General features: G+C 35.4%; 1 protein-coding gene across 7 annotated transcripts in view; it reads left to right on the top strand.

The window, feature by feature from the left end:
• Positions 1–12,210, top strand: part of LOC114327295 (protein peste-like) — a 547,602-nt gene extending 535,392 nt beyond the window's left edge. For all 7 annotated transcript variants that reach the window (XM_028275872.2, XM_050643842.1, XM_028275870.2 and 4 more), the window contains 3 exons: positions 5,290–5,492; positions 9,228–9,301; positions 11,202–12,210. In XM_028275872.2, coding sequence (XP_028131673.2) covers positions 5,290–5,492; positions 9,228–9,301; positions 11,202–11,457 — 533 coding nt within the window. In that variant the 3' untranslated portion in view covers positions 11,458–12,210. The remainder of the gene's footprint in view (positions 1–5,289; positions 5,493–9,227; positions 9,302–11,201) is intronic.
• Positions 12,211–17,309: the final 5,099 nt, after the last annotated feature.

The raw sequence follows: 17,309 nt of genomic DNA, 5'->3' as shown, positions 1-17,309 counted from the left end.
ATCATACAATGAGAAAAATTCCTATACAACGTCGTTAGACCACAAAAGTATCACGACACTGACCGTACCAGCAGCTAGCCAAATTGGAAGGGTCTGTTTCAGCTTCTGACTTCCTTTGAACCGTACTTATTTACCGACAGTCGATTTAACACTTCAAACCCATGCAGTCTGGCTATAAATGAAAACCTGACCGAAAAAACGTTGTAAGCGACAAATTTTTATAAAGTTATGTTTTAGTGGAAAAACGTTCTTGATGCATTAAGCAAATTAGTGACGCTATTTTTATTAGAATTAATTTCAGTTCGTTAATAGTCAAGTAATACAAATAAGCAACACTTAAATTCACAAAATTTGGTGAGTAATATTATTAAAACAGTTTTTTGTTATTAGCTAACAAATTTCATTTTGGCGTTTGCAACGTTTTTCCGGGCAGGTCTTCAAATAATGGGTTCAATAATAATATAGAGTTTATTTATAGCAAAAAAATTGTACAATACAAAAAATATATAAAATATAAATAAACCCAGTTTCTCACAGAAGTTGTAAGCCACATGGACTACAACTTATACGTGAGGTTTGGATTTTTTTGTTCTTGTTAACACTGTTTTTGATAGAAAAGTACAAATTGCAACACTTTTTACAACAATTTTACAACTTTAAAATACAAATATGGAAACTTTTGACAAATTAAAATTAAAATTAATAGAAAAAAATAATTATTTATCTAACATTTCAGTTCCTTACTTTTTTACATTTTACAACATACAATAATTAAAAATTTCAACAATTTTACAACTTTAAAATAGAAATATGGAATCTTTTGTCAGATTAAAACTAGTAAAACACAAAATTATTTATTTAACATTTCAGCTCATTACTACCTATTCATTAATTCATGTAATGTATGTCTGTTACCATGGATCCACTTTTTTAACTATTTTTTAAAATCTTTTTGTGTATTACTTTAATGGTAGAAGGTAGGTTACCTATTGACAATTTTTGGTCCAAATCGACCATAAATGACAAATTTTGAGGGATATACATAAAACTATTTCCCGTTGCGATTATTCTAGTCTTTAGTTTTTATCTTTTTCTATTACATATTTTTTATTTCTCAAGGTGTGCCATGCCACGTTCTGTTTGATCCCGGCTTTAGATATAGGATTTGGGATAGTTTGTTAGCCTTTATCCACATTTTATTGGATTCTATTTTCTGCCATTATTTTGGTTTATTTCATAGTTTTCATCTTAAATGTTCTCTCTTGCCTTTATAATTTTTTTATATTAGAATTTTGTTATTTTTCCTTAATAATGTTTCTCCCTCTGTCTAACAGACTTTTGGACTTACTATGTTTTTACTTCAACTAGTTTTTGGACTATATAATTAATTGAGGTTGTTCTATATAATTGCTTACATTTTTTGAGTATTACATACCTTCTCGTTTTCCTCCGTTAGTTTTTTTATTACATTTTATTGCAAATATATGTGCGTTAAGGAAAAAAGGGCAAAATATCGCTTGTCAAAATTTTCAATGTGTTTTAAATGTATTCATTTTTTTCGAATTCTGAGAAAACTAATGATCATTTTTGAAAAAATTAAACGCAGAATGAAAGATTACGTTATTACCTAGGGCCGAAAGTCCCCTAGAATAAATAAAATGTTTCTTTTGAATGAAATATTTGCAATCAAATCACACTAAATTTTCTCTTTTATTTTCACCCTTGTAATTTATTAAAATAAACATCATAGAAGTTTTCAGGTACTTTCGGCCCTCAGTAATAATGTAATTTTTCAATCTGCGTTTAAATTTTTCAGAAATATTTATTATGGTAGGGGAGCAAAGTATGCTAAATGTGCAGTCACTCGAGCGTTATGGTGACCTATTGGGTTGTGAAGAGTGGGTCCTAAAATAAAAAAAAGTTAAGTAAAGTTTTCCAATTTTAGTGGGGACTTTCTATTTTTAATTTAGTTTTCCATTTCCAACAATCGTTTTTTCCGATTATAACGCCATCTATCCATAATTCGAAAAAAGGTTTCGAATAAAGGTTACTTATTTTTACGTAAGGAATCCAAATCTGCAATAAAAAATGGGGCTCCTATTTAGGATTTTAAAGTAACCCCCCACCCCACCTCCGTGGGTTGTCGTGTTTGGTGCCATTCGATAAATTTTTCAAGAATATTGAATAAGTGTATTTTTTTCTGCAGTTTTTCGATCTGATGTTCTTTTTGCGAAATATGGCGGGATTCGTGTTTAAAATATTAAATTTACCCCCCACCCTTCTCCGTGGGAAGTCGTGTTTGGTATCATTCGATAGATTTTTAAAAAATATTGAGCACATAGTTTTTAGTTTTTCGATCTGTCATTCATTTCGCGAAATATTCGCTTTTTTCTTGTGAAACTTTGGGACTCGCCCATTTCCTTACGCCCGGTTCAAATCGTCAGATTTTTGAAATATACACTCTTTTGCATGTACTTACCTTATCTTAATCTGACAATTTCGAGTTTTTTAAGGATATATATTTTCGGGCCCCCCTTAACGAGCTCCCCTTTGTTAAGAGGCAAGGTAGAGGTAAAAATCCCCGCTTGGGCTCCCCTACCATTAGTGTTCACAGGATTCCAAAAAATTAATACATTTAAACACATTGAACATTTGACAGGCGATATTTTGCCTCTATGCCCTTAAGCGTGTAATAAGCAAAGAGATGACTAATGCATATTATTAAGAGGATCGGTACGTATTTTCGGCTGCAATGCTATTCAAATGGGGATTCATTTTTTTCGAATCCTTAGAAAACTAATAAGTATTTTTGAAACATTTAAACGCAGAATGAAAGATCACGTTATTAGCGAGGGCCGAAAGTCCCTGAGAACTTCTACAATGTTTATTTTATTAAGTTACAGGGGTGAAAAACTAAGAGAAAATTTAGTGTGATTGTTAATTTCAAATATATTATTCAAAATAAACTTTTTATTTATTCTAAGGGACTTTCGGCCCTCGGTAATAATTTAGTCTTTCATTCTGCGTTTAAATTTTTCAAAAATATTTATTGGTTTTTTCAGGATTCGAAAAAAATAAACACAATGCCGTGGTAATATTTTCCAAATCTATCTTTGTCTTACAACGCAGTCAACCGAATATAATATTGTCAGCATATATTGTCAGTCAGACACTGACAATCAATGACAATTTTAAATATTTGACATTGCATCGGGAATATGTTGAGTTATTGATTAAATATTATTGAAATATAGTGTATTTGATAAATGATTGATTTAAGACGTGAACTTAATAAAAAGTTATTTATTGTGTAATATTTGTGGAAGATCCAAGCAGAGAATACATCAGGATAATATATTCTGTGATCCAAGTATTTTGTTGTTAAAGATGTTCAAAATTGTAAGCGTTCCATAACAATATATTATTAAAAAATCAATTTAACACTTTTCTTCTTTTCTCGATTGAGTATTAGTCTTTGTTGTACAAATAAATTATTACAATCACTGAATACATAGTTAGTGAAAAAATTATCACATTTATTAACTGAATTAATAATTTCCAATTATAAAAATAACAGTTATCCAAGAACATTCAAAACCCATCTCTTCCCAACATTCAAAACCCATCCGCTAGGAAAAATATTCTAATTCGGATTTTTTGCACAATCTTACTCAAAAAGGACTCCTTTTAACAAATTTGCATGTTGCCAGGACCAAAAGGTGGTCAAAAATTTTTTAAACGTTTTTTTTTTGTTTTTTTCCTAAAATTATTTTTTTCGCAAGGAAAAAAGTTTTTTTAGGTTTTTTGGATCATTCCAAACAGAAAAGGTCTTTAGTGACTTTTCTCTAAAAATGATAGTTTTTGACATATAAGCGATTAAAAATTGAAAAATTGCGAAATCGGCCATTTTTAACCCTCAAAAACTATATGAAAAACTGAAAATTTGAATGTTGCCAAGGTGGGTAGATATTTTTTAAACATCTATTGATGAAATCCCGAAGAGTTTTTTGCAATACAATATTCAAAACTCCTTTGTTTTTTAATTGCTAATCAAGCGTGCGCGACACTATTTTCCACCGACAGTATGGTGCAAATGAAAGGAATAAATTCGTTATTTCGCAAACCGGCGAGACTAAGGAAAAATCCCGAAACAGGTCGATTTTTATTTTTAAGGTATGATATTGTGGCATATATGGTATACTAGTGGCGTCATCCGTCTGGGCGTGATGACGTAATCGATGATTTTTTTAAATGAGAATAGGGGTCGTGTGGTAGCTCATTTGAAGGGCTCTTCAATTCTCTATTCAGTAATGTAAACATTTACATAATTGTTTTTACAGTGTGTCCTTCTACTTATGTTTTTGTCAAATAATTTAATTTAATAAAATTTTTTGGACACCCTGTATAAATAATTATGTAAATGTTTATATTACTGAATAGATAATTGAAGAACCTTTCAAATGAGCTAGCACACGACCCCTATTCTCAGTTAAAAAAATCATCGATTACGTCATCACGTCCAGATGGATGACGTCACTAGTATACCATATATGCCACAATATCATAACTTAAAATAAAAATCGACCTGTTTCGGGATTTTTCCTTAAAGTCGCCAGTTTATGAAATAACGAATTTATTCCTTTCATTTGCACCATACTGTCGGTGGAAAATAGTGCCGCGCACGCTTGATTAGCAATTAAAAAACAAAGGAGTTTTGAATATTGTATTGCAAAAAACTCTTCGGGATTTCATCAATCGATGTTTAAAGAATATGTACCTACCTTGGCAACATTCAAATTTTCAGTTTTTCACATAGTTTTTGAGGGTTAAAAATGGCCGATTTCGCAATTTTTCAATTTTTAATCGCTTATATATGTCAAAAACTATCATTTTTAGAGAAAAGTCACTAAAGACCTTTTCTGTTTGGAATGATCCAAAAAACCTAAAAAAACTTTTTTCCATGCAAAAAAAATAATTTTAGAAAAAAAACAAAAAAAAACGTTTAAAAAATTTTTGACCACCTTTTGGTCCTGGCAACATGCAAATTTGTTAAAAGGGGACCTTTTTGAGTAAGATTGTGCAAAAAATCCGAATTAGAATATTTTTCCTAGCGGATGCGCAGTGGCTTTCTGGACTAAATGACATTCTAGTAATGTTTACATATCCATGCCAGTGTGAATTTTACTACACGTAATTTGCCGTGTAAAGACAGAAAAAGTAGGGATACACGTAAAATATTTGCGAATTATGTACCCATAGCCTTAACTAATCAATTATTCATATTTTCAGGAACAAATATTCCCGAAAACAAATGTTTCTGTGATGGTGATTGCATGCCTTCTGGCGCACTAAACGTATCCAATTGCAGGCATGGGTCCCCAGCGTTTGTATCTCTTCCTCACTTTTATAAGGCCGATCCATATTATACCAGTGTTATAGACGGTGTAATTCCCAACGAAACAACTGATGACTTCTTCATGGTTTTTGAACCTGTAAGTAATATTATTATTTATTATATTAACCATTAACCGGCCTTAGTCGCTAGATTGATTTTTACACGATTGGTCGCGCGTGAGATTTTTTCTCACACATCCAACTAACTGTTACCTTTTTCTATAAAATAAAAGTTTGAAAATATATTTTAAACTTGTTTTATTAATTAATAAAAAGAACGATACAAAAAATAAATGATCGGAATTAAACCTATAATTTTAACCCTACGTTAGGCGCGTGGTTATTGCTGACGAGCTTGGTCGCGCGGTCTACGATTGTAGACCAATAGTTTTTTAGTTTTTATCGTAAAATAACGGATTTTGACAAAATTAACAAATTAATGGTTAATATCATGTTTATTTAATATTTATGTCCGTACTTTTATATTATACAGGGTGTCCAGAAACTCTACCGTTTTTTTTTTGGTCCGAATTTTGGTCCAATTCTAGTTTAATATGCATTTATTGTTTTCTAGTCCTGAGAAAACTAATAAGTATTTTTGAAAATTTTAAACACAGAACCAAAGATTACATTATTACTGAGGGCCGAAAGCCCTGAAAACTTCTATAATGTTTATTTGAATAAGTTACAGGGATAAAAAAAAAGAAAATGTACTGTGATTTTCAATTTCAAATATTTCATTCAAAAGAAACTTTTTGTTTATTATATGGGCTTTAAGACCTCGGTAATAATGTAATCTTTTATACTGCCTTTAAATTTTTCAAAAATACTTATTAGTTTTCTCAGGATTTGAAAAAAATTAATACTCTTATATAGTATTTTTTACACCCTTAATCAATGTCCGTAGGACCATATCTTTATCGTTTGCGGCAACGTATTTTGGAAGTGTAAGAAGAATGCTCTGGACAAAGTCTTTTTAACTTTTCTGTTTTTGAGGCGAGAGCAAAATGTACCAAACTGAATATCTGAGAGTTCAGGTTGAGACGCGTTTGGTAACGATATTTTACAATTCGTTCTCTAAAATTACGGCGTTAAAGGCGTTAAACCGTAAAGCGCTGGTTTCCTCGAAAGCTGCACCGATAAACTGCGATGAATTACTTCAGATTACGGTGAAAAATTCAAGGTTCTTCACTGCGGCAATGGAATGTACAAACTCAGCAAGCGGTGGCTTCCAACGCATCCTTGGAAACCAACGCTATTATTTTGCATGGTCCAGTTTTTTGTGACGTCATTCATCGCAGTGTTACGGTCGCAGTTTTTCGGCACCGCTTTCGAGGAAACCAGCGCTTTAAAGCGAAGGCGTTAAAGCAAGTTTGAAATTGACGAACGATTTATTGGATGTGGTTTCATCAACGATAAAGCCAGTTCCTTTAATAGTTACAAATAGTTAGTACAAATTTCGAATTTGTACTAATACCTTCATCCTCTTCTTATGATTCCTGCAACAGGTCAAGTAATAAAATTGCAAAAGAAATTAAAGACAGGAATAAAACTTTGTTAGATTTTTAAATAGTTACCTACCTATATTGACGGGTTGTGGAATGCATATTTTAGATTTCCCTTTCTATTAATTTATCGTCTGCTTGCCTAGTAAATTGTAGAAGGATTTAGGTTGTTACTAGGATTTTGCTTCCAACGTTAGAAGTTTTAGATTAGGTTATTCAGACTGCTCGTTCTAAAATTTAATTTAGATTTATATTATAAATACAATATAAAATAATGTTTTGGACACTGTTTGTCGCCCGATGAGAGAATGTCTAGCATAAAGCATAACAATCTGGCGATATTAAGTCAACTGAACCACCATCTGACTGGATGAGTCTATCTGATTGTAGACGGGAGGTAATTAGGAGAGCACAAGGAATTACAGCATATCCCAGAGAACGACAGTTCTCGGCAGTGGCGCACAACCCCCGTACATGCAACACTATATTTTATATACACGAAATTTTCGATTTTCTAAATCTGACTGAATTGAAAATTGTGCCAGCTCCCATCTTAACTTAAAGTTCAGGAAAAGACTCACCCATTCATATGTCAACCATCCATTTTGTCCAAGGGTGTGGATTTTACGGCCCTTCCCACGTAGGGTCTGTTTTTTCGTTCTTGTCCCCAAAACTCACAAAAATTTCTAAAATTTAAGTTCGACCTTTGCGGTTTCTGATAGTACTGATCATTACCTTTCCAACGCATGTTTAATTTTGAAAATCGGTTATACCATGCAAAAGTTACCGAGCTAAGACATTTTTTCAATTTCTATTTAAAAAGGGGAAAATGTTTGTATATATGTATGTATGTATCTATCTATGTGTGTATGTTTGTGGAAAAGTTTCACCGATCTAAATTTTTTTCTGTGTTTCAAAAGGGGCTCAGGGTCGATTCAGAACCGGTGTAGTTTGTGTCTTTACCACCGGTGTAGTTTGTGTTTTTTTGGTGACCACCCATTAGCCAGCTATAGGACTTTGTAGGTACAAAACGGGATATATTTTGGGGGTATATATATTAGGTTCTAGAAGAGGCAGGAAAACCGCAAATACGCCAAATCAATAGCGTTGAGTTAAGCTTTCAAATGGTGCCTAAACGGTTAGGATTAGACATACACACGGCTCAGTATAGCCAAAAAACTGAAAAACTAAACTTTGAAAATTTTGGTTTATCGGCGATTAGTCAAAATTTCAATCTATGAATTTTGCTAATAACTGAGCGTTTGTAGGAGAACTCTAGACGCGTCTAACGGTGTATACCTCATATCTGGAAAAATTCGAATTTTTAACTTATAAAAATTGTGTTGCTTCATAACTGTGATCAAATCTATTTCCTATGGGAAGAACGATTTTTCAAGCTCAATAATTCCTGTAATACCTTCAGTTATCATATCTGACCTTGAATGCATCAGCTACTACTACGTTTCAAACTCATGTTTAGTGATTAAAATCGGTTAAACCGCTTCGAAGTTATCAAAGCTCCAAAGTATAATCTATTTGATCATTTTCACTGAAATAGTTTATGTATTTGTAGTGGTTGCGACGCTAAATTTGATAGGAAAATCCGAGTTCATTTAACGGCCATCCCAATATTTTTTTTAATATATTTCTGATAGAAGAAAAATTCTAGTGTACATTCGATGGGCACTAGATCATTTGAGAGATAATGCCAGAAAGACGACCATTTATAACGCTTAACGTGGAATCGAAAAACATTACATTCAACTTCATACATTTAATTTATTAATAACTTTGAAAAACTCCTGATACAAGAATAAAAAACCGCTAAACGCCGTAAAAATGAGTGGAGCATACAATATTCCAGCTACAATAAAGCTGATATGAATATTACGTGGCGCTAAAATGTATTTTCATTTTGTTGGAAAATAAAATGATAGTTTTATTTTAGAAGGTGTTTCCATAATATTTGCTTTTGAAGTAAACGCGCCACAAAAGAGCTTCAAAGTAAAAACTCTATCAAAGTTACTCTTTTGTGGCGCGTTTTACTTCAAATTTAGCAAATATTATGGAAACATCTTTTAAAATAAATCTTGAATTTTATTTTCCTACAAAATGAATATACATTTCACGTAATATTTATATCAGCTCTTTTGTAGCTGTGTTTTATTCTTGTGTAATTTACCAGGTAACATGTTGTATGCAATAGGTATTCTGAAACCGTGAGAGAAAATCTAATATAGCGACTAATGCCGGGTTAAGGTGAAGTATAAAAATATAGGTTAATAATATTGTGAGGTTACTGAAATTGATTGCTTTGTATTTTTTCAGAACACTGGTATACCACTGCAAGTTTCAGCCAGGCTACAATTAAATTTGCGAATGGAAGCCGTTGAAGGAGTTGGGTGAGAATAAATCTGTTATAATTATTTTCTTTTCTAATTTTCACTTTTGCATTTTCACACTTTCTATTTTGTTCAAATGCGTCCGCAGCAAATAATTTTTTATTTTGCTTAGTAGACAGCCAGTTTAGTTGGCTTCATTGTATACCAAAGCCAGTTCTGATCACTCTAAAAAGAAGAAACATGTGAACTGATTGTGGTGGCCCCCAATCGAATTAAATCTATAGCTGCCTTTCCTTACCTTATTTTACTCAAATTTGAGTTTTAAGGATGGAGAATTATGTTGGATTTTTATCTATAGTCCGTCCCACCTTGACTTTACAGTATAAGGAACATAGGCAATGCAGTTTCTATGAGAGTTTTGACGCCGTGGTGCCGATTTTATCAAAGAGAATTTGTAATCGAACATTAGAGAGATTAAATTAAAACTGTTTTAGAAAGGCAATCTACAATTTTATGATTCATATGCGTACCTAATAACTAGAGTATAGCAAATAAAATTAAACGCATATGCATCCTAAAATTGGAGATTGTCTTTCTAAAACAGTTTTAATTTAATCTCTCTAATGTTCGATTACAAATTTTTTTGATAAAATCGGCATCACGGAGCTAAAACTCTAAGAACTACATTGCCTATATTCCTTCCCAGGTAACCAAATAACGTTTACAAAACGTTAAAAAGACGTCATAGCTATCACCAAACCACGTCAATTTATCACGTTTTTTCGACGTCGAAAGTCACGTCAATATGTCCCACCATAACTGACGTTATTTTTATCACGTTTTAGATACGCGATATGAAAAACGTAGTTTTTGTCGTTTTTTAGATTATTTTTCATTTTATGGTTTTAAAAATACACAATAATAATTATTCGTATGGGCATTGTTGGTATTGCAATTTTTCATTTAACTGTTTTAAATTTAGCTTATAGGCTAAAAGTAAAACCAAATGGAAGACTTTATAAAAAAATGCATAGAATTACAATCAAATTACAATACCCTCAATTCAGCATTATAGAATTTTCACTTTTTATATAGGTATTAGGTATACTTACTGTGTCAAAACTGAAACAACATATAAACTAATAAATAATTTATTAACAAACTATCCAGCATAATATCTTAATTTAACGTAACGCTGTCCATTAAATCAAAAAGAATCGTGAACAACACATAATAGTTAGTTCATTAACAGAAAATAAGCACCAAAACACCAAAAGTCTTATTTTAATTTTAGCACGCAAAGCACGTAAACAATAAATGAAATTTGGATTGGAGTCAATTTCATTTCAATAGGGCTTTTCATTCACAGTCATTTGTTTCAAGCTTCTGTTATATGTCGTATAATCCGTGTATATTAATATTATACACAGATTATACAACATATGACAGAAGCTCGAAACAAATGACAATAGATAAAAAGCCCTATATACAGCATTAACATTATAAGCATTATCTGTTTAAGCTCCTCCCATTTTTGTGACGTCAGACTTGGGCTGTCTGAAATGAAAACGTGTTTTTAAATGTATTTTAACGTCATTAATCTTACGTATTTAAAATCACCTACAAAAGACGTTTATACGACGTAATGTTCAAACACGTGTATATATTCAACCAAAAACTGACGTTTCCTCGACGCTATCGACGTCACTTGGTTGCCTGGGTTATACTGTAAAGTGAAGGTGGGACGGACTATAGATAAGCGGACAGGTGATGAATGCAAATTGTAGTCCGATAATTATCGGTCTCTTTGCTTTATAAACTGTAAAAAGACAATCGATTTTGACCAAGGATTCTGCATTTCGACATAAAAGAGAATTTTCTATTTTTTATTTTATACAAATAATAAAGATCTGTTGTAAATACTCAGAAATTTAAAAGTAATTATATTTGTTCTTTTTAGTTTATTCGAGAACGTACCCACAGTATTTTTCCCAGTACTATACTTCGAACAATCGGTTCTGCTACCTGAAAACATGGTATTCTTGATTAAAATTCTTATCAACTTTAAAGTGATCTGCACGTCAATTGGAATCTTCTTCATCTGTCTTCCAGTGCTCATATTCATCTGCGTGTTTTACAAGATGTGGAACAGGAAAGTGTTCAGTCGAAGCAGGACGACGATAAAGCCAAAGGAAGAGGTTCCTCTTAACCAGTAGTAGAAGTATAGAGAGATATGTATAAAACAAAGTCTGTGCAACTATATACTGTGATCTTACACGATATTTTGATCTTAGGGTTTAAACTGTGTGTCTTGTAAACATAGGAATGATGAAAAAAAAAATAAACAAAAAAAAAGTTTGAACAATACTGTATAGGTATACACTGTGTTCCAACGAAAATTTGATCCCCCCCCCCCAGAAACTCAGAAATCAAGAGTTTTTTCAAAATTTAAAAAACCACGTTTCACGAAAAAATTCATGCCCTCAAATGTAACCCCCTACTATCCCTCATCAACCCCAAGTTTTTTTATTGGCAAGTGTGGTCTAGTCTTCTTCTTCATGTACCATGTCTTTTCAGAACGTTGGTTACCATCATAGCTATCTTAATTTTATTCACTGCCACCCTAAATAGCATGCTTGTATCAACACCATACCAATCTCGCAAGTTCTTCAACCATGAGGTTCTTCTTCGTCTTGGACTGCGTTTGCCTGCTATTTTTCCTTGCATGATATTTTGTAGCAACCTATACTTGGGACCTCTCATTACATATCCGAAATACTCCAGCTTTCTCTGCTTGATGCTTTTTATGATCTCAGTAATCTTGCTGAGACGTTCTAGTATTATGGAGTTTCGAATCTTCTCCACCCAGGAAACTTTTAAAATTCTTCTATAGCACCACATTTCGAAAGCCTCAAGGCGATTTAGATCGATTTTATTCAAAGTCCAGGACTCGACACCATAAAGTAGAATGTAGAATGTAGAATGTAGAAAATGGGGCGGCCAATAGAGCCTGATACACTGCGACCTTAGTAGATCTATTGTGTTTCCCCTTTCTTTTAAAGCACTTCATCTAGCTTAGTCCTCTTAATGAGACTTAACAGCCTTGATAGTGGCCTTTTCATGTAGCCTGGTGCTTCCGGTTTTTCCTCACCGAGTTCTAGAAACCGCACTCGTGCGAGACCTTCGCAATGACACAGAACGTGTAGAGCGGTTTCCTCTTCTTCCAGACAGAACCGACAGGTGTCCTCTTCTGTCAGGCCTATGAGACTCAAGTGTCTATTGAGTCTACAGTGTCCAGTCAGCAGACCCACTATCATTCTGACAGTGCTTCGACTGCGCGAAAGTAAGTCTGTTGTAAATTTAGCCGAATGTCCTTTGATGAACTGTTTGGCCTGCCTCTGTCCTGGGGAGTTGTTCCACCATTCAAGAGACCTCTGTTGCGCCCATTTTTGTATAGCTGCTCTTTTTATCGTATTTGCGATTCCAAAGACGGGTTCCGGACCAACCAGTGGCGTAGATGCGCCTTCTCGGGCCAATTCATCGGCCTTCTCGTTGCCACGATAACCCTTATGTCCCGGCACCCAGGCAAGTGTCAATCTGTTTCGACTTCCCACCTGAGAGAGGACACTCAAACAGTTCCATACCAGCCATGAATCGACCTGTACCGAACTGAGAGCCTTCAGAGCCGCTTGACTATCCGAATAGATAACGATGGAGTCGTTATCTAGATTCCGACTGATTAGTTCCATAGCGCACCTTTGTATAGCAGCTACTTCGGCTTGAAATACGGTCGCATATGTCCCTAGACATACCCGGACTTCCGTCCTTGGTTTTAAGCCATATATTCCAGCCCCTGTACCTATATCGGTTTTGGAGCCGTCCGTATACCATATTGAGTTTGCCGTTATCGGCGGACCAGCTTCCCAGTCCTCTCTTTTTGGTATTGTGACTTGAAAATTTTTGTTAAAGCTATACCTCGTAACCATTCGGTCTACAGGCATTCCTAGAACGGGGTCTGCCTTTATGTCCTGGTATAGCCTTAAATTATCAGTTCCCTGCATCATACTTATTGGAGCTTGGCCCTGGATCAACCGATGTACTGTTGATCTGGCTTCACTCTGTATGTATATATGTAGAGGTGGTAGGTTTAGTATAACTTCTAGCGCGTCCGTTGGGACTGTTCTCATGGCTCCCGTAACACTCAAGCATGCAAGTCTTTGTGTGCTACTGAGCAATCGAATCGCCCCGGACTGTTGCGTTTTGTTCCACCACGCCACTGAACCGTAAGTTAGCATGGGCCTTATAACCCTTGTGTATAGCCAGAGGTTCATTTTAGGATTTAACCCCCAATTCTTGCCACACATTCGTCTACATCTGTTCAGGGCCATAATGGCCTTCTGTGTGACTTTTTGAATGTGTGCATTCCATGTCAGCCTCTGGTCGAATATTACACCTAAGTACTTGGCCTGACTTGTGAATGGGATTTCTACTCCCTTGAGCGCTAGTGGCTGTAAGCCTTGCAGTGCTCTTTTCCTGGTGAAGGGAACAACGGATGTTTTTTGAGGGTTAACCTTCAGGCCTTCTTTCTCACACCAGCTGTCCACCATCCTCAGAGCGACTTGAAGTCTCTCTGAAATTACTTTGGTAAAGCGTCCTCGAACTACAATTACCAAGTCGTCCGCATATCCCAGACAGTAAAAACCCTCCCTGGACAGCGTGTTAAGTAGGTCGTCCATAAGCGTTGCCCACAGTAATGGGGATAGAACTCCTCCTTGTGGGCAGCCGCTTACTGCCTTCGCTTCAATGGTGGCTTCACCTAACGAGGACACCATGATCCTATTTGCTAAGGTCGTCTTTGTCCACTCGCATATGAAGGCAGGAACTCCTCTCCTTTTAAGCGCTTCCGTTACAGACTCGAAGGAGACGTTATTAAATGCTCCCTCCACGTCCAGAAACGTCGCCACCGCTATCTCTTTGTCATCTAGCGACTTTGAGAGCAGTCTGTTAAGATCATCCAGTGCCAAGTCAGTTGACTTTCCTGGCTGGTATGCATATTGACGATCGCTAAGTGGTTTTTCCATCAGCACATCGTCCCTAATATACCTGTCTATCAATCTTTCCAGCGTTTTTGCTAGGAAAGAGGATAGACTTATTGGTCTGTATGACTTGGGGGTCTGGTCCATTACCCTACCAACCTTGGGGATATATGTGACTTTCACCCTTCGCCATGCAGTTGGAATATATCTCCATGCCAAACTAGCTTTAAAGATCTTTGTTAGATGCGGGATAATCACATCCTGTCCCTTCTGTAGGAAGGCTGGATAGATCCCGTCCATTCCAGGTGATTTATATGGCTGGAATTTATTGATCGCCCACCTGACTTTTTCCGGTCTCGTGATGTCGGTAGCTAATTTCCAGTCCGCCTTAGTAGGCCTTCTGGGATAAGCTAGCTCTACCGGAGGATTATTGTCAATAGATGAGCCGGGGAAATGTGCCTTGGTGAGCATTATTAAGCTTTCCTCCAGGGTTTCCACATACGTTTCGTCCTCTTTCTTCAAGAGGCCGACCTGATTCACAATACCATCCTTAGCCAGGACCTTGTGGATTCTGGAGCATGCGGGAGCCTGTTCGACTTCCTCGCAGAACTTTCGCCACGAGTCTCTTTTGGCTTTTCGGATCTCCTTATTGTATTGCGTCAGTTTTTCTCTATATATGGACCACTCCTGGTTGAATTTGGCTTTATTGAATAGCCTTCTTACATCTGCCCTAAGCTTTTGTAAGTGTTCATTCCACCAGGGTGTGTTTTTCTTTCCTTTCTTTTCTCTCTCTGGACAATTCTCCTGGTAAGAGGCCAGAACAGCTCCGCTCACCGTTTCAATTGCCAGCTCGAGATCTTCCCTATCTCTTATGGTGCCGATTCCTCCCTCGAGAGACTTCTCGAGTGAGCCTCTATAGCCTTCCCAATCCGTCTCTCTCGGGTTCCTGAATCTTGCCACCATTCGAATCGAAGTAGCTAAATCGAATCGAATGTGCCTATGATCGGAACATGAAGGTTCCTCTGACACATGCCAATTCTTTATAGTATCATACGTTTTTTCACTGCAAAGTGTTACATCTAAGACTTCTCTGCGCGTGGCCGTAACGAAGGTAGGTTTATTTCCTATATTGGCTATTTCTAAACCCATGCTTAAGATGAACTGTAGTAAAGACTCACCTCGACTATTGATGTTCGTACTCCCCCATGCCAGATGGTGGGCATTGGCATCACATCAAAGTATTAGATGAAGGTTCTCCCTTCGACTGTAGGTTATAACGTCCTCTACTATGCCTGGGCGGAAGACCTTCTCTCCAGCGAAGTAGGCAGAACAGACCAACCATCTTTTACTACCTTCCTCGGTGGAAGCGGTTAGAATACCTGTAACAAAGTCTCCGCAGCAAAGATCCGGAATCAGTGTACAGTTTACTTCGTTGCCATATACAATGCATGCTCGAGGTGTCTCTCCTTTCGCATCGTATAGTAACTTACCTTGTTGCGGCTTTAAGCCTGCAACTCTCCCTCCGTGGAGCCATGGTTCCTGCAGTAGGGCCAAGTCCAGGCCTTCCATAAAGTAAGACCGAGAACACGTAGCAGCGAAGTAGGCGGATCCTCAATGCCAATTTTAGGTCTCTGTTACATAACACCTTGGACATCCTTCTAAAAGCGGATCTAGCCTGCTCTATCCTAGATCTAATTTAGCCGTGACTTTCTGCATTACAATTTAATTGCTGTCCAAGGTAAACGATTTTATCAACTTGCTCAAGTTTGACATTATTTACATATACAGGGTGTCCAGAATCCCTACCGACAAACGAAGACAGGAGATTCCTCAGATAATTTTAAGACAATTTAACCAAATTCACCTAGTCCGAAAATACTCCCTAAGGGAGCTAGAGCTCTTTGAAAATAGCGTCTTATAATTAGTTTTTCTTAAATACCTTCAGAACGCTTCTAGTTAGAAAAACGAAAATTGGTGCACACATTTATCTTCCAGAGGTAAATCGATTCCATCTATTGTAAATTTCTAGTACCAGTCATAGGGGTACGTTTTGGGTGGGGCAACGGTTATTTTATCGCATAACCTTTTTGTCTTTAACTTTTAAGCATTTTTGATACTGGATTATTAAATTTTGAGGTATTCTAGTACTAAAAGGTACTCTCGATTTAAGTCGGTGGGACACACCGTTTTCTGGAAAAATCGATTTGAAAATTTTTCGTTTCCTGAATATGAAAAAAAAATTGAAAAAAAATTTCAAAAAAAACGGTGTATTTTACCAACTTAAAGCAAGAGTAACTTTGACTACTAGAATACCGCATAATTTAATAATCTAGTGTCAAAAATTCTTAAAAAATAAAGACAAAAAAGTTATGCGATAAAATAACCGTTGACCTATCCAAAACGGACGCATATGACCGGTACTAGAAATTCGAAATTAATGAAATCAATTCATCTCTGGAATATAAATAAACATAACAGTTTTCGTTTTTCTAAATAGTTTTTTTTTTAATTACTTTTTGATATTCAAAAAACGAAAAATTTTAAAATTGGTTTTTCTAGAAAACAGTGTATCCTATCGACTTAAAGTAAGAGTACCTTTCAGTACTGTTACACCTTACATTTTAATAAACCAGACTCAATAATTCTTAAAAATTAAAATCAAAAACGTTATGCGATAATATATCTGTTGCCCTACCCAAAACGGACGCCTATGACCGATACTAGAAGTTTGCAATGGATGGAATCGATTTGTCTCTGGAAGATAAATATGTGTACCAATTTTCGGTTTTCTAAATAGAAGCGTTCTGGAGATATTTAAGAAAAACTAATTACCAGACGCCATCTTCAAATAGCTCTAGCTCCTTTAAGAAGCATTTTCGGACTAGATGAATTGAGTTAAATTGTCTTAAAATTATCTGAGGAATCTCCCGTCTTCGTTTGTCGGTAGAGTATCTGGACACCCTGTATAGACGGTTTTATATGCTGTTGTTTATTTATTACGAGTATTTTGGTTTTCCGTATGTTCAGATCAA

Source organism: Diabrotica virgifera, chromosome 2 (genome assembly GCF_917563875.1).
Source record: "Diabrotica virgifera virgifera chromosome 2, PGI_DIABVI_V3a".
Classification (NCBI taxonomy): Eukaryota; Metazoa; Arthropoda; class Insecta; order Coleoptera; family Chrysomelidae; genus Diabrotica; species Diabrotica virgifera.
This window is presented reverse-complemented; position numbering and strand designations above follow the sequence as displayed.